The sequence below is a fragment of the Gambusia affinis genome, linkage group LG15 (assembly GCF_019740435.1).
Source record: "Gambusia affinis linkage group LG15, SWU_Gaff_1.0, whole genome shotgun sequence".
NCBI lineage: Eukaryota > Metazoa > Chordata > Actinopteri > Cyprinodontiformes > Poeciliidae > Gambusia > Gambusia affinis.
In genome coordinates this window covers 7,496,025-7,519,645 of record NC_057882.1, presented here as the reverse complement: position 1 = coordinate 7,519,645, position 23,621 = coordinate 7,496,025, and the positions used below count along the sequence as shown (strand labels likewise).

Genomic DNA, 23,621 nt, shown 5'->3' with positions numbered 1-23,621 from the left:
TATTTATGTAGTGTCTGGGTTTTGGCAAATATTGACTGAACACATCTTCTGGATGATATTTAATTATATATGTTTAAACGGTTTACTAAATGATCACTATTAATGGTCTGTAAAAGTGTCTTCTTCCCACTGCAATAAAACTAAGTGAAAAGATTTAGTTCAGGAAGCCTTTGTTGTGACCTTATCTTGTTTATGTGTTATGCACATTTAATTATTTAACATGATCAGTAAGACAAAGCCATCAGGGTCGCGGCTCACTTATTGATGAGCGATTAAGAGTTTCTATGCAATTTGGCTTTATCTTTTATAGTAAAGTTTAACACAAGAGTGTGTTAAACCTTACATGCAGTGAAAAATGTAATCATTCGTGGTGGAATAAATGGGTCAACTCTATGAACACATCAACCTCTCGCAAACACACACAAGCACACACTTAAAAACTAATAAGATGGACTGGATCACTAATTCTGCTGGGCTGGACGGAGGCCCAGTTATTGGGACTGTTGCCTCGTTGCAAGATATCCCATGTTGCCTTGACGCAGCCAGCGTCTTTCTTTCACGTTTCCTACATCCGTGTGTGTAGATCCCTCGAGGTAAACCTGTTCCTTCTACAGTTAAAACATTTGCATAAATCAATTGGTCGCTGAAAATCACTTAGGTACATATACATCCATTGTCCATTCATCCATACATTTTCTGTACATCCTTGTCCCTAGTGGGGTTGAGAGGTGCTGGTTCCAATCTCCAGCTAACGTTCCGGGCGAGAGGCGGGGTCACCATGGACAGGTCGCCAGTCTGTCGCAGGGCATATATATATATATATATATATATATATATATATATATATATATATATATATAAATTCCCTTCTCACCCTCCGCAGGTGGTCTTCTCTCCTTCTTCCTCTGAGCTCTGGTTCTCTACCAGAGGCCTGGGAGAAGGAGGTTTTCTGTGCAGTATCTTGGCTGTGCCTAGAACTGCTCATTTCTGGACTGAGATGTCTGATGTTGTTCCTTGGATCTGTTTTAGCTTCAGGCATCACTGTGGTCTTTACCTTCCAGGCCTTTTCCAGTTCCTCTCTGAGGCCCTGGTATTTCTCCAGTTTGTGTGTGTTTCTAATCCTGCTGCTGCACACCACGCCTTTCCCCATATAAGATCAATGGACACTTTAAAAAGCATTTTTTAAGCATCCACTGTTTCTTTTGGCAACATGCTAAAAGATTTATTTATTTATTTTCATAAAAACTTATTATCTTGATGAGAAAGTCTTAGTAAAGTCTGAATGTGTGAACAAGCATTAGATCCGTTTGATTGGATGTTTCAGAGCCTCTGACTCTGACTGATAAAATGTTCCGCTTCAGCTGAACGTCCACCGGCCTAATGAAGGAGTTGTTTACTCCCACTTCAGTGGACGACGCTTTTCGGTTTCCGCTGATAAATTGGTGCAAGTCATAACTGAAGTCGGGCTGACAATAAAACAGTCCAACTACTGAGCATTTAAGCCATTTTACTTCAGCCAATACTTATTAATTGTGTTTGTGTCCAACTGACATCAAAGAAAGGCATTTTATTTATTTTTTTATATTCTTCAAGCTTTGGACTGCCGCTGTGAACCAAAAGCTGTCAATTTATACAGTCGTTAATATAATGCCACACAGTCCTTGACTTAAGTTGGAAGTAATCCCGGCGGTTTGGTGAATCTAAATATTAATAGTGACGGTGCCCACCCAAAGGAAAATCTGATGCAAGATTTTGCTGTGTTGTTGTGCATTTTGTCTTATTTGTATGTGGATCCGATGGACAGCAGTGGGCAAAAATCTGTGACTTTTACTGGTTTTAGTTGCTCTTTTCTTCAGCAGCTCAAGGCGGCTGATTTACAGAGTATATAAGCTTCTTAGCAGCAAAGGGCACAGGGACAAAGTTTGATAGGAGCAACAAATGAGGAGGATTTAACTACTAAAGAGAAAAAATGTTTGCCCTCAGGGTTTTCCAGAAAAGTTCCAAAAGGTAAAAGCTGGAAGTTTATGTTGTGAACACACACACACACACACAAAAACATTAACTCACTGATAATATTTAAAAAATTTTTGTCTTTTATGTCTATGTCAGTAAAGTTTTCGGGATCCCTCTGCAGTGCCAGTGAAGAATGAAAGGCTTTATTTTGTGGCTCCACCTCCTTCAATGTTTCAATACATCAGAATCTATTATTTCCGCCGAATATTTCCTGGGTCAAGTCCAGATCTGTCATTAACAATAATGACAAATTCAAATAGCTCAAATTTGTCATCTGCTATTTGGAAATGCGGTAAAAATGCGTTCGGCTCTCCGAGCTGATTTCAGATCATTTAAGACAAAAGAAAGAAGCTCTCCACCACCTTTGTCCCGCAGGAAGTGTTTGTCCACTAGTTCAGATTCACGTCAGAGCTTTGATGGAGTACTCTGATAGAAGTGCACCCCCCCACACACACACACACACACAGCTGTCGCCTCTGACCCTGCAGTGGCAGTAAGAAGTGACAGCCTGAGTAATGCTCTTCATCCTGTGAGGTCCATTGAACTGAAGGTTAGGCATTGTGTGTTTGGAAGGAAAACAATAATCTGTCTTTAATATGAATTCTTTGTCACCAGGTCTGTCCCAGAGACTCCAGCCTGAGAGCTTACTCTGCTGCATTCTCATATCTACAGACATGTTCTATCTTCCTAAGTCAATCCCTTATAAAACCTGACCTGTACTGTAATCACATTGGTCCTGATTGATGGCTCCCCAAATCTTTTACAGCTCTTCTTTGTTAACCGTTCTTCTCAGATTTATTCATTTATTTACTCATTTTGAGCCTCGGGAGTTCTGAACTATCAATCGCATAGCATGAAAAGCAAATACAGAGTACAAGCTGGAAACATAAGCTCTTATAACATTGGTATTTACAAATGTTAGAAACATACAAAGTTTTAAATTATACCTCCAGGCACTTTGCAGATTTGGCTTCTTGCTGCTCTTCTCTCCCACTGTGTTTATTTCTTTCGCAACGTAGTTAATTTATAAAGCTCTACTGTGATTATTCCAAACCAGACACAGTCATAAGCAGAAACAGATGGTGTGATAAGTAGAAAACCAAGTATCTTAGTTTGTAAAAAATTGTTTAAAAAAAACAACAAAAAAGGTGATATATAGACCCAGTTCAAACTGTATATGGAATGAGTCCATATTGATCTGATCACATTTAGAATAACTTTCTTGAGAACACCTTCAGAACTGTCCTTGAGATTGTATTGGATCGGCAGTTTGAATGTAATGAGTGAATAAATGTATTATATCCTGGGATGCATTGAAGGGTAACCTGCAGACCTTACGTTGCTGTGTTCTCTACTCACCTCTTATGTAAAATAAAAAAATCCAATGTGAAAGAGTCTGCAAGTAACTTTAATTAAAGATATATTTCTTACATTTTTGTTAAAACTGTCACTTTATCACGAATTGTAAACTGTCACTAGGGGACAGAGAATGTGTGAAAAAACATGAGCTCCTCTGCTTACTTCCAGTGCTTCTACAGTCATCTGCAGAAATGCACCGCTTAATCAGAAACAACCAATCAGAGGCCAGTACAGTACAACACTGCAGGCTAGTTAGCATGGCAGCTGGTTTTGGCTGATAAACACTCATCCTGTTATGCTAAGTGTATCTCCACCACAAGCACAGCTGTATTGCATATGTGGAACCAATCAGAGCTTCTCCTGACTCTGATTGGTTGTTTCTAAGTGGGAGTGGTGCATTTCTGCAGATGGCAGTAGAACAACAGGAAAACACCAGGGGAACTCGATTTGTTCCACAGATTGTCTATCCCATGTTATACTGTCATGACATGGGGACAGTTTTAACAAATATGTAAAAACACACATTTTTTAATAAAAATTACCTTCTGGAAAACTCTTAAGAAAAGATTTAGGTTTAATTAAGCTATTTTTAGAGGCTCATTGAAACAGCTGGTGTTTAAAAAATGCAAAGCACAAGACATTTTTCAGTGAATCTCCACTTGTAATTTTTTTAATGAACTAATGAAAGTGCATGTAAGTTAGCTGCCATGTGTTTTACTACTGTGCTTTTTTATGGGTTAATATCTAGTGACTGTGGGGTGAAATGTGATTTTGTAAAAACCTCACATTCTCCTCTCTCTTTGTATCTCCTAATCCTCACAGTGATGCTTTTGTAGAGTTTGTGGCTGAAATAAGTCTTCGAAATGTGACTAATCTTGGTAAAGGTCACAGTAAACTAGCTGTAAGGACTCATTGTATCTTATCTCATTGAAATATCAGCAGAAATGTTGAGTCCTGAGCCGACTCCATTTGCGACGTGGGTAGAGTTTCGGTTTATTTACATGCAAAGCGAGTAACTGGGATCAGTCATTCAGGGTGGATTTTATCGCCAGCTGTGAATGGTGAACAGTAGTTCTATCACAACAGTTCACCTATCTATGTCGATGTTTTGCTGTAAGTAAGAGCTTCCATTCTCAGCTTCATGAAAATAAGTCGGTCAAAATCAGAAACGATGGACTTTGTTTAACAGAATAAAAATGAATAAAGGAACGAACGCAAAATTCTGTTTCATCAGAATGAGGCCTGCTGAGGAAACTGTAGGCCGATATGTTGCTTCTTCTTGCCCTGGAACTTTACTCGTTACATCTTTTGCCCCTGGGGGTATATAGTCTCATTAGAAAAGTTAACATGCTGGATTCCACTTCTATTAAGTCCCAAATGACAACCAACTGGAACCTGCATAGAACAGTGAGGGGAGCTGAGAACCTTTTTCTTTTTTGAGTTGGTTCTTCATTACACTTGTATTCGTATGAATTATATAACATTTTCAATTTTAAATCATATATATGAGTTCTAATAAAATGTTTAGCATAAAAATTTGTCTTTTTGACATTGCATTTTTTTTAATAACTGCCTTTTTCACCCATCCCCCTCTAGTTTACAGAGAGTCTATTTAAAACTACTGGCTGGTTTGCAGAGGAGGTTTGAGTCTGGAATAAACAGGGTTTTTTTTCCTCAAAGTCAACAAAGTATCTTTGAACATATGCCGGGCACATCTTGTTTTATTATTTTACCTAAGCTCAAGAGAAACACTTGCATCTTGGAATGACCTCAGAGGCGCCAGATGCTGATTGGCAGCTGGAATAATTATAGAAATAAAAGTAAAGTATACAGATGATCAAGTTACATTTGACTGTGCAGTAAAAAAAAAAATGTAAATGTAAAAACGATTTACAGCCATTTCTTGTGTATTTAGCTTGTTTGACAGATTAATAGATAAACGCGGTAGGATTACAGCTTTATGATCTGTTTGTCTTATCTCCATATTAACAGCATTTGCTCAAGTTGCTGTTGAAGCTCTACTCAGGTTATCAGATTTAGATAACTGTATTTTGTCATTCTCGGTTCATAAAAGCCTTTGAATCTGCTGCGTAAGAGAACAAAGTATAAGTGTTATTCTATTTGTGCACCTTTCAAAAAAAAAAAAAACTCCTCCTCACCCAAGACATACATGTTATTTGCAATATTTGAAATCACACACTGTGTGGCAGCGATAACGCGTCATGCAGTATTGCTGGAATACTCTGTGGGTACAGGAAGCAAAGAGGGAACATTGCTGCTGAGTCTTGTCAACAGCAATGTTGTCTTGTGTCGGCTTTGAAGAGAACAGCAGTAAGTAGAGTTGTCCCAATCAGGTTTTTTGTTGTCCTTGCTGACAGTCAGAATGGTTGTGCCAATAAGCTTTTCCCAATGCAACCCCAGTTTTATATGTCAATAATGACAGAACAAATCCGTAGCTTCGGGGTTCGTGATTCAACAATAGGAAAGAGACTGGGTGAAAATGGCATCAAACTTCTGCTGACAAAGAAAAAGAAAGCAAAGGTCTGTCTGTTTAAATAAAAACAAAAAACACACTGTACGTTAGTGTAGATTCTCAGTTTTCCAGGACATGACAATCATTTGTTTAGATTGAGGGCAACTGGATTTCAACAAGAGAAGCAACGAGAGAATAAGTTCGGTATGATGTTGATGATTCCCCAGGTGTTTTTTGGGGGGGAAACAATTCTTTGTGTGTGTGCATTTAGGAAAAATAGCACTCTAGGAGTAAAACAGTGTGTTGGTAGAGACGGCTCTTTGGCCTCAGGACGTGGATGACATGATGTTATGCACCCATGTCGTTTTCACAGCACTGTATTTTGTTATGATTTTTATTTTTTTTTTAGCATTCATCCAATCATAGCCAAGAGGTACAACCAGTTTCTTGGACTGCTTAAGTCAGTCCAGCATCGTCCTTCTGCACAAGTCGGTGTGCGAGAGGTTGGGAACATTCTGGAGCTCTTGTGTCGTCACAGGGAGTCACAGAGACAAGCAGGATGGACAGGCACTCTCACACTCACGTCTCCTTCCTGTGAGGAATGGTGCCAAAGAAAAAAAAAAAACACCTTTTTTTTTTTTTTTTCCTAAATGAATGGCTATTCGTTTCATGTAAAATATGCATCATCCGCAGGCTTAAAGAAAAAGGCCACAGTTTAATGACTGCGACTGACCTTTCAATTTTTTTTTTCTTAAGGCCATTACAGCTCCTCCAGCAGATATTTCTGCACATGATCACCCTGCTTCTTCTCCTCCCACCGTTGAACACTAATGAGATGTGTTACCTCCCGTCACATGCACACCTCCTGCTGGTTTCTGTGCGGTCTCTTAATAGTTCAATTGCAGCATACATGACACCACATCAGCACAATTTGTCAGCTTGAAATACTAATACAAAGTAATGAGCAAATAATTAAATACGGTTGTAGTTATATAATTAATATATTTAACTATATTATCTGCTGCTACATTTGACATTTTCTATTCTGTCCAATCGCCCTTTAGTCGTGTTGTTGCTGACACTCTTGTTGCTCATAGTCTCTCTTAGCCTTGTTCACGACATTCTTCTCACACATTATTGCACACACACACACACACCCCTTCAATTCAACAGGGACGTGCTAATCTGTGAATCTACGATTTCTTGTTTAACGCTATTAAGAAGGAACAGTGTCTGGGGTTAGCAAACACTGCTAGCTGTGTGAGGTTCGTCTGTGAGCTGCGCAGAAACCATTAGTGTAATAAATAATGCCTCTTTACTGCTTCTTTCACAGTCAGTTTGTCTTCTTTCCTATCTTTTTTTTCTCAATTATCAGCGTTATTGGCCAGAAGCAGAAATCACAGCCTGGCACTGTACCATCGCAGAAGCGGAAAGAGAAGAGAAAGCATTCTACTCAAGAGAAATTAGGAATTTAACATCAGTAAAGTGTAAGGATTATTTACATAGAAGAAAAAGGGTAGAGCATATAATTGAAGCTAAGGTTTCTAAACCTTACGATGCCAGGGTGGAATGTTAAATGGAATTATTTCAAGGTTTATTTTAAGACATTATGTCAATTTCCACAATTGTAAAAGTTTGTAAACTTTTCTTTAATATGTGGTGTTGTGTGTAATTGTTTGAACAGTTGAGCGTTATGAGGCATCTGGAAAATGGATCCAGTTCATAATTCACTTCCTGCTATTTTGCTTGATTCATTTATTTCCCCATGATGTTGTTTTACACTCCGTCTAACACACATGTTGTGGTTGAATACAGTTTATCCTAACTATGCTGATGGCAATGTTTGTTTATCTGTTTTTAGCTTTTATCAGATTAATAACCAGGTTTAGCAAATTTTGTAACCACTTAACTGTGAAAAAGTAGACCTTGCTAACATTTGCTGTAACATATTGGTCTTTTCTTTTTGGAAAACTACTCACTAGCTACATTTTTGTTTGTTTTGAGTTTTTCATCGAATTAACAATGTCGTGGTTGCTGTATGTTGGATGCGATGTGTTGTAGGTTTGGTGGATCAAATACAGCTTAGTGTGCAAGAAAAAGCAATCCCCATAAAGCAGTACCTTAAATATGGTTAGATGTTCACACAGCATCTACATCTTTCTTGAGATTTCAGCACTTGTTCTGTCCACCAGTCACTACAGCACTACGGGACTTTCTGTTGTTGTGATAATCAAGACAGAAATAGCTGCCAAGCGCCAAGTAATACTGTTCTACTAGACTAGGTTCATTTCCAGCGAAGGCAGCTCAGGTTTTGGCAGGCTCTTATTTGGCACAGTACTGCTAATATTATTAGCGGTTGTAAAAAAATTATGAGAATGCTTGGATAGCTTTCAAAGCACAATGGTTAAAGCATTATGGTCAAAAAGAAATACATTTTCATCTGATTTGGTTGTTGCTGTTTTAACTTCTTCTTAGACAATTTCTAGCTTTAGATGAGTGCGGGAACATAGATCGACTGGTAAATCGAGAGCTTCACCTTTTGGCTCAGCTCTCTCCTCACCACGACAGAGCAGTACATCAACCCACCTGTCCGTCTCCCTCTTCATTTCTCTGGAGCTCAAAGCACACTTTACTCTCTTCCGTCTCAAACCGTGGTTTTTCTTGGAGGTGCTGGTTGTCAATACGATCTACTTCACACTCGGCCATCAACTGGTCCAGTGAAAGCTGTAGATCACGTTCTGATGATGCCAACAGAACCACATTATAAAAAACAGAGATCTGATTCTGAGGATTCCCTACAAACCTTGGCTCCTGCCTAGAAATTCTGTCCATCAAGGTTACGAACAGAATCAGTGACAAATGGGAATGAGTTCAACTTGGTGTGTGCAATGGCTGATCAATATTTTTATGATCTTTGAATCCGATAGATGCCCATGTTTTCATCTGGATCTGTCGGTGAGGTTTGCTGCAGTTCGTTGGGCAAAACTACCAATTTTGCAGCCTTGACCTTGTTGACATCTTTGGCTCGACTGTTTACAACGTTTCATAAAAGACTACTACCCCTGTAATTGGTTTCGCAATGCAATGGTTTCTACGGCAAATTACTGCCTAAAATGCTAATAGTTTTTATCGTTCTTTCTGCCGTCCAGATGCAGCGTCGATAGCAAAGTCTCTCGAGTGGCTTGGCTCAACCGCACCACCATTCTGTTTGCGGGGACTGAGAAGTGGTCTTTGGATCCCCGTGTCATCCTGATGGAAAACACTGCCATCACAGAGTACAGCATTCAGATCCAAAATGTTAACGTTCACGATGAGGGACCTTACATCTGCTCCATCCTCACCAACAAGAAACCAAAATCCACAAAAGTGCATCTCATTGTTCAAGGTAAGTCGTTGGATCGCACACAGCTGCTGCAGCTTTGTGAGGGATTCATTTCAGCTGCCAGATGTCAATCTCTTGTCCCCTGGGGTGTTCACTGTCAGGCAAAAAAATCAAAGGGGAAAGCTTTGGAGGGTGTGATTAGGTGATTTTTAAAGAGTATCAGACCTGATGATGAAACTGACATTCATTTGCAATTTCATTTTAAATTCCCTGTCAATATTAATAGTGAGTGTTGTAGAATGAAAAAAAAATAAAAAAAATCTTTCGTCTTGATGATGAAATCAGTTTAATCCACACTTTCTACAACCGTTGAGCTCAGTAATCAAGGATTTTTATGAGACGTCTGAACCCTGTGGCTACACCGGAAGACATTTAATGAAAGATCAAACATAATTACTACATTAGCTGGTAGAGATATCTGATGGAGAATCAAAATGAGAATGTGCAACATCAGAACCGAGCTGCCTACAATCCTAAAGAGATAAAGATTCCCCTGTTTTCCCCTGTTTGTGATTCTGTAATCTGCAGAGAAACCAACTCGAGTAAAACGTGTTCAGTGGAAATCGATAAAACAATAAAATTATCTTATTAACTTAAGAATTTTTTCTCTCATTAAATTATAACCTTAATTACCACTGGCCAACATTAATTAACAACGTTATCAAAATATGTTGAAAGGAATAACCCTGAAGCGTTAGGCCCTGGCTTTAATCAAATCAAATCTTAGCCAAGTCTCTCGCAAAATATTATGCATTCACAAAATGTAATGCGCCGTTTTTCTATCTATCCATGTTCGCTAACCGTGAAGGCTTGTTACAATCTGCACCACTCCAGTCTCACAAACAGATCTGGAGATAGCACAAATTAAAACAGAACCAAGTGCCAAATACGTACAGTTTTTTCCAAAGAAAACGTGCATTTTGACTATTCATTGGTGCATGTGAGAGTGTGTGAACGTCATAATCCTAGAACTGTTCTCTCATAGCTCTTATATTACAGTGTAAACAAATATTTCTGCTAAAGTGCTCTATGTGAAGCCACTAGCATTATAGCATTTTACAATACCACTATTGTTACATTAGCTAGGTAGATATTAGATGTTCACAGCAAATCCATGTTTTGATTACACTACTTATTGTTGTCACAATATTAACTACTGGAGTATTACAGAACACAAAACACATGCATAACTCAGCTGACAGGAAAAAAGGAAAATGGCAAATGCTTTTTCCTGGTTCTTTAAAACAGAAAATTACAAACTGAAGAAGCTCTAAGTGTACAGATTATGGAACACAATACTTTTTTTTTTTAAAGCATTGCTTGACTTTTCTTTTTTTTTTTACCCCCTAATCCTTACAGGACAGTAGGTTTTGGTTCCTTTTTTGTGGGTTTTGGCTTATAGCCTCTTCAACATTTACATTCAAGTGCAAGTCTTAAGTTTTTCTTTGACTAAAAATGTCTTTTTGACCATTCAAAATTTCTATTTGTGGATACTTGCAAACATACTTTTTATTAAACCCAAATCGCCACAATTAACACATAAAAGCAAACACACAGTGATGGAGTTCCAAAAGTAATATTTCAACAATATTCAAAATTATTGGACGGCTCTGTATCAGAGTCCATCAATCCACACGGCAAAATGCAGATTTATTCAGAATAACTCAAACATCTCCTTGTTTGAGTTATTTTAAATAAATCTAAAGGTGCCTTTTAGTTTAACTAAAAGAATCAACCCCTCCACAGAGTGAACAAAGATATCAACATGTCAGTTGTGTCACAGATGAAACAAGAATCCTGCCTGCAATCTTCATATAATTATTTTTGTTCTCATATTGAAATTTGACAAAACGTCTGTCCTTTCTGTCATGATTCTCTTTCAGCTTGGAAAAATTTTATCCAAGCTACGGTTTTCAGGCATTTTAAGCACACAAGCGTTGGTGCTTAAAGTCTTGTCATTCTTTTAATTTTGCAGCAAATTTGGAACATGCCATTTTCTTCTAATTTAGGCTCCTTCTGCAGAGGAGATAGCAACTAGCAAACTGCTCTGAAAGTGAAAGTAAAACCGTGGTGCTGGTGCTGCAGCCGTAATACCTGAGTGACACTGTGACAGGCTGACGTTACATGGGAGATGAAAATCCCCTGTTGCTGTTGCTGACATCTGGAAGGCTTATCATTATTGGAGAAAACACACTGGATTCAAGTCCACAATGTGTCAATATAAAAATGTGGATACTGTTAAGAAACACAAACACACACACACACGCAGTGTTGGAACCAGAAATGCGTGCCTATGCAAACCCCATGGTGCCTATTGAGGGCCACTGCTCAACATATAATCTCCCTCTCTATTCAGCTGTTTATTTGTAGGAGAACGGACCAAGAATCGATCCTTCATGCAGTTCCACTTCCACCTTGCACTCCTCTGTCTCTCCTACAGCACACCTCACTGCTGTCTCACAGCTCTTATACATACCCTGGGCCATTACCTCTCCAGACTTCCTCTTGCCATACCATGGCTTTCATACACTTTCTCTAAATCTTCAAAGGAACAATCTAGTTCCCTCTGGCCGTCTCTGTACTTCTCCATCAGCATCATACAAACAAAATTTGAGTAGTTTTTCTTGGCATGAAACCATAATGCTCCCTTCTGACTTCCACCTAGCTTGTACTGCTCTTTTTCCACAGCGTCATCGTATGACTCATTAGTTTTCCTTTGTCTGCGGTTGACGCAATTCCTCTCCCTTCTTCTTAAAATCTGGCACTAAAATACTTCTCAGGCGTCTTTTCACTCTTCAAGATCCCGTTGAACAACCCAGTAAAAACCTCTGCCGCCACCTATCCTAAAACATTCCCACGGGTTTATTGTCTGGACCAAGTGCCTTATCCACAACAGCCACCTATTCTACTCTGCATTCTCTCTCATTTCCCTCATTCATCAGCTATTCAAAGTACTCTTTCCATCTTTCCATCATTAACTTGGGACTTGTCAGTGCGTTTCCCTCCCTGTCCTTAATCAACCTTACTGGCTGAACACCCTTTCCATCTCTATCTCTCTGCTTCGCCAACCTGTACTAATCATCCTCTCCCTCCTTCCTGTCCAACCTGGTGTGCAGGTCATCATGCACCCTTTGTCACCTCTTCCTTCACCATCCGCTGTATCATTTACTCCCAGATGACAGAACTAACACCCTCCTGCATGTCTCTCCTATCACATTATCTGTAGCCATTCACTCCTCTGGGAGTCACCACCAAGAGCCTGTGTCCATTGATCCCTGAAAATCCTTCAACATTTTCAGTTTCCACCATCTGGTCCTCAGCTTTGCTTTTTTTTTTTCTTCTTCTTTATCTTCCTCACCATCAGTTTCAGTTCAATTTCAATACAGTTTATTTATTTGGTGCCAATCCACAACATGTCATCTCAAGGTACTTTCACAAAAAAGTTACTTCAATCCAATAATGCTTATATTCTGTCTGTAGCTGGACACGATGTGTAACTATTATCTTGCCTATCACTACCTTGCAGTCAACACCAGACTGGGCCGATCCAGTATGGAGTCCAAGTTTGATTTAGCTGAGGTTAACCTGAATCAACCTTCTGCTTACATTATTTAGGCAAAGGAGTACTCCACAAAATAATCCTTGATTAGGTGATTTATGTACGTCCTTTGTGCTGAGAAGAGTTATCAGGACGTCTCCAATAGAAACTCACAAGGGCTTTTGTTTATCCTTAAGAGATGAACTAAAAGAAACAGAAAGTCTGTGTCCAACTCACCTGAGTTCAACATTGTGCTTGCTGGTTATCCACAACTTACTTTCTTTAAACATATGACTTTCCAAGCTACAGAAAAGGAAGCTTATCATAGCAATTGACCTTATTGCATTATTATTATTTCAACAAGTTAAGTTTATTAGAACGGGATCTAATATATCTTCAGAGATTGTTCAAAATTGGTGCATAAAAGGCACACAGTCAAAGGCAGCAGATGATTTTTGCTTTGAGTTTTCTATCAAACCTCACTGGGCAATATGAGGTTTTATTTTGGTTCAGAGTTAAAGGGGTCTTTTCCTATTTTCAAATTGTACAAAAAACTTGCAGTGCATTCATTTCGCCTTATTCTCTGAGCCTTATTGGCTGGGTTGCAGGTGTTTTTGTCGTCTGCCTTTTTGCTCCTCCCCTATACAGGTGTTGCTGATCTGGTAATTTGGAGAACAGAATATTAAAACCAGGCCGTCTCTACCTTTGGGGTCGCCTTCTACTCTGCCTCTTGGCGCTTGTGGCGCTCTGCTGTCGGGCCTCGTCTCCCCGCTTCATGCACATCTGACTTTCTCTTTCTATTTGCACCTCAAAACTTCCATATGCGCTCATACGACACATCCAAACATTTGCATTACGCCACTGACACCGACTTTCACTGTCGGTTGTAGTTTTTGTTAATAAATATGTATTTTCTGCACTTTAACCACTGCATGGTCTCCTGTTTTTGTCAAAACCTTGAGCCAGTCGTAACAGTGTCGATCTGCAGTGTCAACAGCAGATGTAAGATCCAGAAAAACAGTACAGTAGATGTTCAAGAGTCAAATAAATCCAACTTTGAGTTTCTAGTGACGGCTCATGTATTTTTTTCAAGAAAATAACTGAGCTGTTCTGCCAATATTTTTAAGGTGTGAAATAAAAGGGATATTAAATATAGGCCTGTAGTCTTTAAGTTGTGATAGATACACTTTTTACATACGGGCTCCACATCAGTATGCTTGAACAAACTTGGGACCATGTCTATTAAAAACAGTCTTGCATATTTCTAAAATATCAGGGCCAAATGCAGGAAAAACCGTTCTGTACAAGACCACATTCATCCTAAATGTCTTTAGGATAAGTAGCTTGTCTCATTTTGTCAAGTGAATTTGAAAGGTTAGGTAGGGTGACTAGATCAAACGTGTTCATAAACTGGTAAAATGGAGAGCCGTCAGTTCCATGGTTGTTAGAGACAAATGTAGCTGCAGTTACAACTCTACTACCTAATAATTCAGGATAGTAAATATTCACTCATTCTGACTAAGAAAGTTCACAGGATCCAAAGAAGCCAGTGAACCAACCACAAAGGACCATGATCAAGATGCTGGTCGTAATGAAACCAAATCAATTAATAAATGTGTTCACCAACAGCATGGCTGAAAATGACGTATTTTGTAGTATTTTTCTATGAGAACTTAAACATGCAGTTTTTAAAACGACAAAATTTTAAAAGTAAAATTTCATCATTCTTGGTTATGTATCTAGACGACATCGGTCATTAGATCTGATCAAAAAACAACATCAATTTGGAGCTTTCAGTTTAGTTTGCTTGCTTGGTTTTATTTATGACATCAAACAACCTTGAATAAATGCGAGATCTTCGGAAGCATATCCTATTCCATAAAACACAACTCTAAGTGTTGCTCAGGACTACAGTTTCCTTTAAATAATTTTGTATTCTGGGTATAATATTCAAGTTAGAATGGCGACACATGCAACTCATTTGCTATTCTTCTCACTGCTCCCAGCGACACATTACAGTAGATTAATGATCAAGTGTTCATGGAAGTCCTGATTCTGATCAGCAGAAAATGAGATTGCTTTCTTCGATACAACTCAACATTGGATAAAAGCAGGATTAACTTTTTTTCATTTTAAGCAAACGTATTATATTCTCAGCATTGAGTGGATGTGCACAGTAACTGTCATCAGTAGGTTCCTCTGGGGTACTTTATAGGCTGTGATGAGCTATAGAGCTGGACAGAAAAGAAAACCGACTGAAAGCACTCCTTTGTAGTTCTGACTCTATGATTACGGTCATAGTCCTTCCCCAGCTTCAGGTGGTTCGCGCCGGTCCAATAGCTTAGTTCTAGGATTGTTGAGAATTTAGTTTCCTCCATCTTTCCATCATATTTGATCAGGTTCACTCTCTTCTGAAACAAAGGACCTGCTGCCACGGCCATGTTTCACCCTCAACATGGTGTGTTCGGGGTGATGTCCACTGTTGACTTTCCCTCAACACAAAAACAGTTTTTGTGTTAACAAAACAGGTCTCATCCAAACATCATCCACAGACTTTAAAAAGAACTTTTTATTGCTACCCTTTTAAAGCTTGAGGTATACGGTATATATTCATTGACTAATAGACCAGGAGCCAAAATGGAGGTAGCAATCAAAGGTTAAATCTCCATCAGAATGCTTGGATTGCTTATGCACCATTCATACAATCAACCCCTTTAATCTTTAAACCAAATAAGTGAAGAAAAATGTCTACTGAAATACAACTTCATCTCCTGAGATCTTGCGCTGCTAAACATGACTGTTTAAATCACTATATTAAAAGAAGCAAAAGGATCTGTCTGTCACTGGTATTCATCTGAAAGGCCTTGAGAAAAAAAAAAATAGCGAAGACCAATTTACTGGATCATCAAGAAAGCCATGATGAGAAGTTCAGCTGAAGCAAGGAAAACTTCAAGATATTCAATATTGCACAATTAGATCAGCACACAGCAAATGGGTGAGAGTGCATCCACATGGAACCTTAAGTAAATAGCATTCCACAACTAGAAAATTCCTGAAGAAATGTAACAAGCCAAAGTGTGCTGGTCGGATTGGACACAGTGTTCTGATGCTAAAAATTTGCATCAGTGCTAAGCTTTGCTAAAAAATTACAAAGTAGCATTTGGAGAATCACAAGAATGTTTACTAACATGGACCTGCAACATCCAGAATGTTAAAATTAATGCATAAGCTAAAATAAGTCAAAATGCTAATGTTAGCATGAATGCTGTCAGTAGCATGTGGGTATCACTAGCATGTTTTACATTCAGTTCCTCCATTGAGTATACTAAACATAGCTAATGTATAAGAAATAGCTAAAATGCTTATGTCAGGGAAAAGGCTCAGTGGGAGGAAGTGAAATGCTAATATTTGTGCTAATGTTAATGCATTGCCTTGTTGCGCAAGTCATCGCACTAAACTGAGAGGTAAAGATAATACAGGCTAATGTATAATACTAACTCTACCCTGAGAGGAATATTGAGGCTTTTATTTTTGACATTTTCAGTAAATTTCATTTTAAATTGCCAAACTAATCCCATGTGTAACAGTGGTCGGGTTAAATCAGTTAGCCTATATAATGCCCAAAAGAGCAATAACTTGATGAAAAAATTCTCAAGGTTTTTATTTTGAAATTTTCTGTAAGGGAACATTTCCACTAAAAGGTTCCACTATCTGGTAGTGAGTCGGCTCCGGTGGTGGGGGAGGATGTCGGTCAGACCTGGCAGGCCCAAACGTGATGTGAGGATCTGCTGGGAACATCTGGCAGAGTCTTCTGTGAGACGGATTTTTTTTTTTTCTTTGCTCAGAAAGCTAAGCAGCTCTGGTTAGCTTATGTTATTCTTTAGTTTTTTCTTCTGTTTTATTCCTAAGTTGGTCGTCACAACCATCATGTGTCAGCTTTATGAAATTTTGTGAACTAACTGCTTAATTTTAGTATACTGTAAATATTTCAGTATACTGAAATATTCTGGCCTCCTTCAGAATAACAGTATATAAATTGAGGTAGTTTGGGATTTCGTCAACTCCGTCAGAGTTTTTAACACTATCACTGACTCTTTCAGTGATAGTGTTGACAAATCTCACTTAAATGTGCAGTTAATTCACTTTAATGTATTTTACATAAATGGTAATACTTCACATGTATCAAGTATTTCTTTTCACTCACTAGTTTGTCACCTTCAGTTCTGTGTCAACTCCTTCAGATAGACTTTATGTTGTTTTTTGTTTTAAATAATATTTCTTTTGTTTCTTGAGAAGCATTTGTCTGTAAAACTGAGTAAAAATATCACTAATAGGGTCACTAAAAAATAATTTTACATTTATTTTTGTCAGATGTTGATGACAAAGTTCTGGGTCGGGTCCATTAAAAATGTAATTTTCAAAACAATGTTGCAACTGGGAGCCTGCACCTTAGCATCTTTACATTTCCAAAACATTATTTGTCATATTTGAATACATAAACTTGAGGAGTAATACAATTTTGGGGGGGCAAAATTTAAACCCATTTTGTCTCACTTCTCAAGAATAGTACTCAAACTCTATGCTATAGTATGTATATCTATAGATGTACAACTCTAAGCAAGTGTTACACAACCTGTTCTATGGAACATCACAGGAAGCAGGGTGTAGAATATATGTTGCAAAAGCTACACTGCGCATCTTACTGTAGTCTTGCATCAGCATTTGTCTCATATTTGCTATTCTACTGCTGCCTGCAACAAATCAGTACAAGAACGATCAATTGACCGTGGAAGACCTGAGTCTGATCTGGGAAAAGTTACATGGCTTCTTTTAGAGCTTATCTGAGAAATGCATAAAAGTAGGTTTAGCGTTTTTCAGTTTGACAAAACAGAACTCTTTCTGAGGTGAAAAGTGTTTTCTTCTGTTTAATCAATTCCACTACATGCATGGTACATATCAGTTTGCTTGTCTGAAATCTGTCTGTCCTTAAAGGGTAAAGCTGTACATCTGCATTTGATTAAAACATTTTCACTCAGAGTTTTACTGAAGGCTTGCCCCCATTTAACCCCTTAAAACCTGAAAAACCCTTCAAATATGAGGAGTGGACTAAAATTTCCTCAGACTGATGATGTCAGAGGTGGTTCACTTCTACAAGAACCATCTTTATTGGAATAGGACTAGATATCACGCAGTAAGGTCTCTCGTCTGATTCCCCTTAGTCTTAGATAGAACACACATTTTCATGAATGTATCATTAATTTAAGAAGTGAAATAAGGTCTTTCTTGTATGTACTTGTAATTAAATGACCTTTTCATGAATAGAAAAATAAGATTGTGTCAAAATTCAATTAAAAATAATCTGTAACCTAATTTTTTGACAGCGTTTTGTATTAAGTATCAAATGAAGTATCAAACGAAGACTTCATTTGAAGTATTAATATTTCAAATGAAGCATTAATACTTAATACTTTGTGTTAAGTATTAAGTATCAAATGTCCTCTTTATTCCTAGTTCACATTTTTCTTCTATTAACTTGTGTGTGTCAGTTTGTACGAAGACACTTCAAGTTACGTTTGTAAACATAATGGTAGTGCTCATGCAAGCTTGCTGTTTGCGATATCAATGACATATTTGCTCTGTTTATAAAGGTGGAGGGACAGCGATCCAGTGAAAGAACAGAGAAGCAAGGACCCATGCTGGCGGTCTGATATTCTCACATCGGGTCATTTTACACGCACTGCTCTTCATCATGATGAAATAAGAATGTTCATACCCAGCTGAACTCACTCGGTAAACTGGGGGAAGTACCACTGTTGTTTTGTGAGAAAATGGCAGAGATTATGCTGTACCCTGGTGTTACCAATAAAGTAGTAAATGGTATGCTGAAATCTTTTTGGCAAAGACCAGTAAATCCTTCGGGGATATTAGTAGGACCTTTCGATCCTGTGGCTCCTCAGCTCTCTGGAATCTCTAAAGTGGAGGTTTGTGCTGAGTGTGTTGAGGAGAGACTGTAAAGACGACATTAATCAGCCCAATGACCTTGTCAGCTAATATCCCCCAGCTGTGCGGGACGTCTGCTTCCATTACAACTCCACAGAAGAAAATACACCAGTAGAAAGAATAATATCTTCAAGCTCTTTGTAATATATACCATAGTGGCTAAGTACAAACAAACCCCAAAGGAAGTGAAGCAGCATCAAGACATTTTTTCTTATAATCCCAAATAAAACTACTTTAGTTCTGTGTGGGTTAACTGTCTCTCTGTGTGACTTTGGTTGAACCATATAATCGCTGTCTCTCTGAATATGTAAATTCTGTGTTGGACAGAAAAGTCATTTTCCAATGTGGATTACATCCCAGTTACTGAATTTTATTCATTTTAAAATGATAGTTTTCCTATCAAACTTGTACTTCAAGTTTTCTGAAGTGTCTACACGGCAATAATGAATTGGGCATATCAGAAACATCAATCCAACTAAAATACAGACAACGGGAGAAAACCTGCCAATGAAAATCGAGAACAGATATGTGTTACTACTCGCATGAAAGACTCAGTTGAGATTTGAACTGGGGAACATCTAGTAACAGTGGTATTCTTTGAAAGGTGAATAATCCAGAAGATGGTTAAACTATATCATCAATTAAACATCTATTGCATTTGATTGGTTCCCTGTTTGCAGCTGACTTGTTAACTTGGTCTTTATTCTGCAGAAGCAGTAAGTGTCACCCACAACCTTTGAGTTATAACTCAGTCCTCTGCCACCTCTTGTTTTAACTGAGTCTGTGTTTAACTTGAAGCCTAAAGATTTTGTGTTGCAGCAAACCACAGTTTGCTAGAAGCCACGTCACTGACACACTTTTAGATATTTTAGTTTTACAGCTGAGACACAATACAATATTTGTTCTATTTTTTTTTTGGTTTGATTATTTGTTTAAAAAATCTCCCAAACTGAGATACACCAAAGAACTTCCTGTTTGTTGCCGAGTGTGTCTTTTCTACCATCATGTCTGACCAAACATCTGTTAGGGGTTTTCTTAACGGGTTGTTCTTTGCCCCTGAACTGATGCTAATTGTTCCTACAGGAGTCTACAATGACTTTATGCTCTTGCTAAAACATACACCCGCTCCCTGAGGGCCTTGGTGCTTTAAATATGTAACATTAACTGTGCTACCAGCGCCATATTCTTTAGGTGTTGTTTTATTTTGTCTTATTTCTGGAATTTAGAGCTGATGACAAGGCTATAGACCTTGAACCTTGCAGCCGTTGTTTTCTACCTATCTAACATCAGATGGCACAGATTTAAGAATGAAACCCAGACTCCTCTTATTAGAGGCATTCTGCAACTCTGACCAGTCACAAGCTGGTTCAGTGCTGTGTAGTGCCTGCAGTGAGGTCCGTTCTGTCAGAAAGTGACCTACCAGTGGGAGATGGCAGAGTACCTCTAATGGAATGTGTTCAGAAGGCACAGATGTCTGAACTACTTCAGCTGTCATCTTCCGATGAGGAGGAGCAGCATCTCTACTCTGACCTGCCCCCAGGCCTTCAGCTGCTTCATATAGACATCGTTTTAGACGTTGGTCTGAAGGATTTCGCTATTTTGGTCCTGATCCAAATCTCCTGGCTGTAGTTGAGGGTTGGAAAATTGATGGAGTGATAAATCGAATGCTTTCATTTAGACTGGACATGCAGGGATGTGTGCAACTCTCCATACAGGAAATAAAATAAATAAATCTATTTACCCAAAACGTACGATGCTGGTTGTGTTTGTTTCTCTGCAGCAATGCTGAAAACTGAAAGACACCCATCTTTATAGGAGAATTTGGTAGATTCTAGGGAATTACCTTGATTAGATGGCTGGGAAGGCAGCAGAAAACATCCTGTTTATACTACATTATCATCAGAACTTTTACACAGAAGTGAGGTTGTTCAGATTTGCAGCCATCCAGTCAAAATCAAGCTGTTTAGACTTTGACATTTAAATATTAAAAATGTTTTGTTTGTTTTTTTTTTCTCATGTTTGGATTATTGATTCAGTGTGGAAATAAAATACATGTGCATATGACAGACTACGGACAGCTAAAATCATTATAGAATATCTTAATGCACGTCATAGCCTATTGATTTATTTCACAATGCTATTCAGTCTGCATTTCAGGAGGAAAGCTACTATTTCAGTTTGAATAGTGGGGTTATTTTTACATTCAGAAGTTTGAGTTACATGAAGGATCGTGTGTTTGACCTTTTATGCAATGTAACACAAGTAAACAAATCATTAGTGACCCTGAGGCTGTCCCCAGGAGCAAATCCGATACTATGTGGAAATGCAATAAAGTTCTTCTAAAATCTGGCTCGGCTTGATGAGTGTATGATGCTGCTCTTCTCTCGAAAAAGTGCATTTGGGCTGTCGCTCATATTATGGACCCATTTACATTAATCTCGCTTAATTCCTTTTGGTTTGGTGATGACAACTTACTTTTTTGTGGTGAATTAACTTAAATGTTACACATGTTTGACTTAAAGGAACTTTTATTTTGAAACTTTTATACATGAAAGAATAAAGTTTAATGACGCGTTCGTATCCTACGTCTGACGTCACGACGCAGGCCTCATCAAGGAGAGACCCTGTACCGAACGGTACTGTGGTGGCGCAGGGGCAGAGCACAACCTACACAAGGAGGTCTTAGTCCTAGACGTGGCTGTTGCAGGTTCAATTCCCAGCCTGCTGCTCTCTGCTGCATGTCTTTTTCCTTCAGACCAAAACCTTTTGGTCGGAAGTTTGGTTCATTTTATTTATTTATTTTTTTTTGTTACCAACTTTAAGGTACTAGGATCTCACAAGGATGTACATCTTCGCTGGTCAGCAGCATTCGGGTGTGTTAACACAACGTCAATATGGAAAGACATCAGCAATGAGATTAGACTAGCAACTGATCGTCTTAGATCATGAGTAAGTCTTCATGAATATTTATGACTGTTGTCAGAAAGTGTCGTTTGGTAAATGATGACACTTTTAATACAAAGTTGACATTATTCAAAATGTCGTCGTCATGACAACTTGACATTAACTAAGAAATCATGATCTGACATAGATTTGTTATAAAAGTATTACTGATTAAACTTTAGCTTTAATAACATGAAGCTACATAATTTTAAAGGTTTAATCAGTAATGTGTCATGACAGTCTTATTCACAACCCGTCAAATAAAGTTTTACCAAAATTTTCATCTGATTCAGCTTGAAATCTTTCCAACAAACTCAGTGAAAGATGCGATGCTCTGAAAAAAATTCCGACAAAAGGAAACCTAAGAACCAATTTTCAGAGTCATTGGCTTCACAAAACAGGTGAATTGTGGAAACCGTTTAGCATTATTTGTTGCAAGAGTCTATATTTAAAATCAGGAAGGCTTTTTTCAGCTTAAGAGTTTGGGTTTTTTTTTCTTATAAGTTGCTGACTTTACACCATCAGACACTTTAATCCTTTATTCATAGAAAGTTAGCAATTTTGACAGCAGACACTGTCCAGTTTTTTCTCGTAAACGTGTGAAATTACTCTAGGGATTTTTGAGGGGTTTTTTGGCGGAAAACTCCTCTGTGGCCACATATTGTTTTCTTAATTTACAAAACTTGTTTTGACTGATGATACTAAGTAGATCCCAACTCAAATTTTCAGATGCCAGCAATTGGAGTCTTCTGCCACCAGTCCCAATCATAGCAATTGACATCATATTTTCCTCCATTTCAATCACATGATAGTGATCGCCAGGAGTTAATGCATTAAACTGCTGTCACCCTACTGAAACTGGGTGATTAAGCAGGAGTTCAGGTGTTTCTAATTGAGCGTTCAGTGAGTGTTTAGCTTTGCAAACTGTCACAGATAATTGACTTTGATCAGATTAGTAGTGTCACATTTTCTGACAAAATCAGCGTCTTGCTGAGAACAATGATGCTGTCGTATCTTCTTCTCTGCTTCAAACTTTAGGAAACTTTTACTGCTTCAACTTGGAATCGAAAAGCCAAAATGGCAACATCTTCCTGTTGTGGTATTGTGGGAAAACAGTGCCTCTTTTTACTTTACTATAGCTTTGGATTTTCAACCATCTGATATAAATTTAAAAATAGTCAAATTAAATACGCAGTCATGTTTATTCTTGCAACGTAATGTAATGTAATGTGTGAACAGATGACGTACTGTCTTGCATCTGATAACAGATTCATGGAGATTCACAATTTGTTCTGTTAATATCCATCCATCCATCCATCCATCCATCCATCCATCCATCGTCTATACACCCTTGTCCCTAATGGGGTCAGGAGGGTTGCTGGTGTCAATCTCCAGCTATCGTTCCAGGCGAGAGGCGGGGTTCACCCTGGACAGGTCGCCAGTCTGTCGCACGTCTGTCAACCTGATAAGCAGAAATATTTGTCTTTTGTAGACGCTTATCTACAAAAAAAAAGGTACAAATTCATTGTGTCAAAACTGCCTTTCATGCAGGAATCTGCTATTGAGAGTTTTGCACTTGAAGGACTTTTATGGATCTTTAACAATTTCATTTCACGTCAGAATAATGATGACATCAAAGGGTGTTATTTCCGAATTCTACTTTTAATCTGACAAGCGAGCGTCATTGTAACTATCTACATATTGTTACAGAAAAAGACCAGGCTTAATTAGTGCAAATATGCACAGCACTGATCTGGGCCTGATATATGCGAGTGAAAAACGGAAGAAAGATATTGTGCCAACCATTTGCTTGGCCGCCATTTTCCTCAAACAAGGAAGGAAGGCTAGAGGAAAACCCCATTTTCCTCAAACAAACTGATAAAAACGTATTTTCCAGCGTTGTTTGAACTCAT

The 23,621-nt window shown here is 38.3% G+C and overlaps 1 protein-coding gene across 1 annotated transcript in view; it reads left to right on the top strand.

Annotated features, from left to right (window-relative positions):
• The window catches only part of opcml (opioid binding protein/cell adhesion molecule-like), a 148,343-nt gene that overhangs the window by 69,789 nt on the left and 54,933 nt on the right, over window positions 1-23,621 (top strand). The window contains exon 2 of the mRNA XM_044140622.1: window positions 8,995-9,230. Coding sequence (XP_043996557.1) covers window positions 8,995-9,230 — 236 coding nt within the window. The remainder of the gene's footprint in view (window positions 1-8,994; window positions 9,231-23,621) is intronic.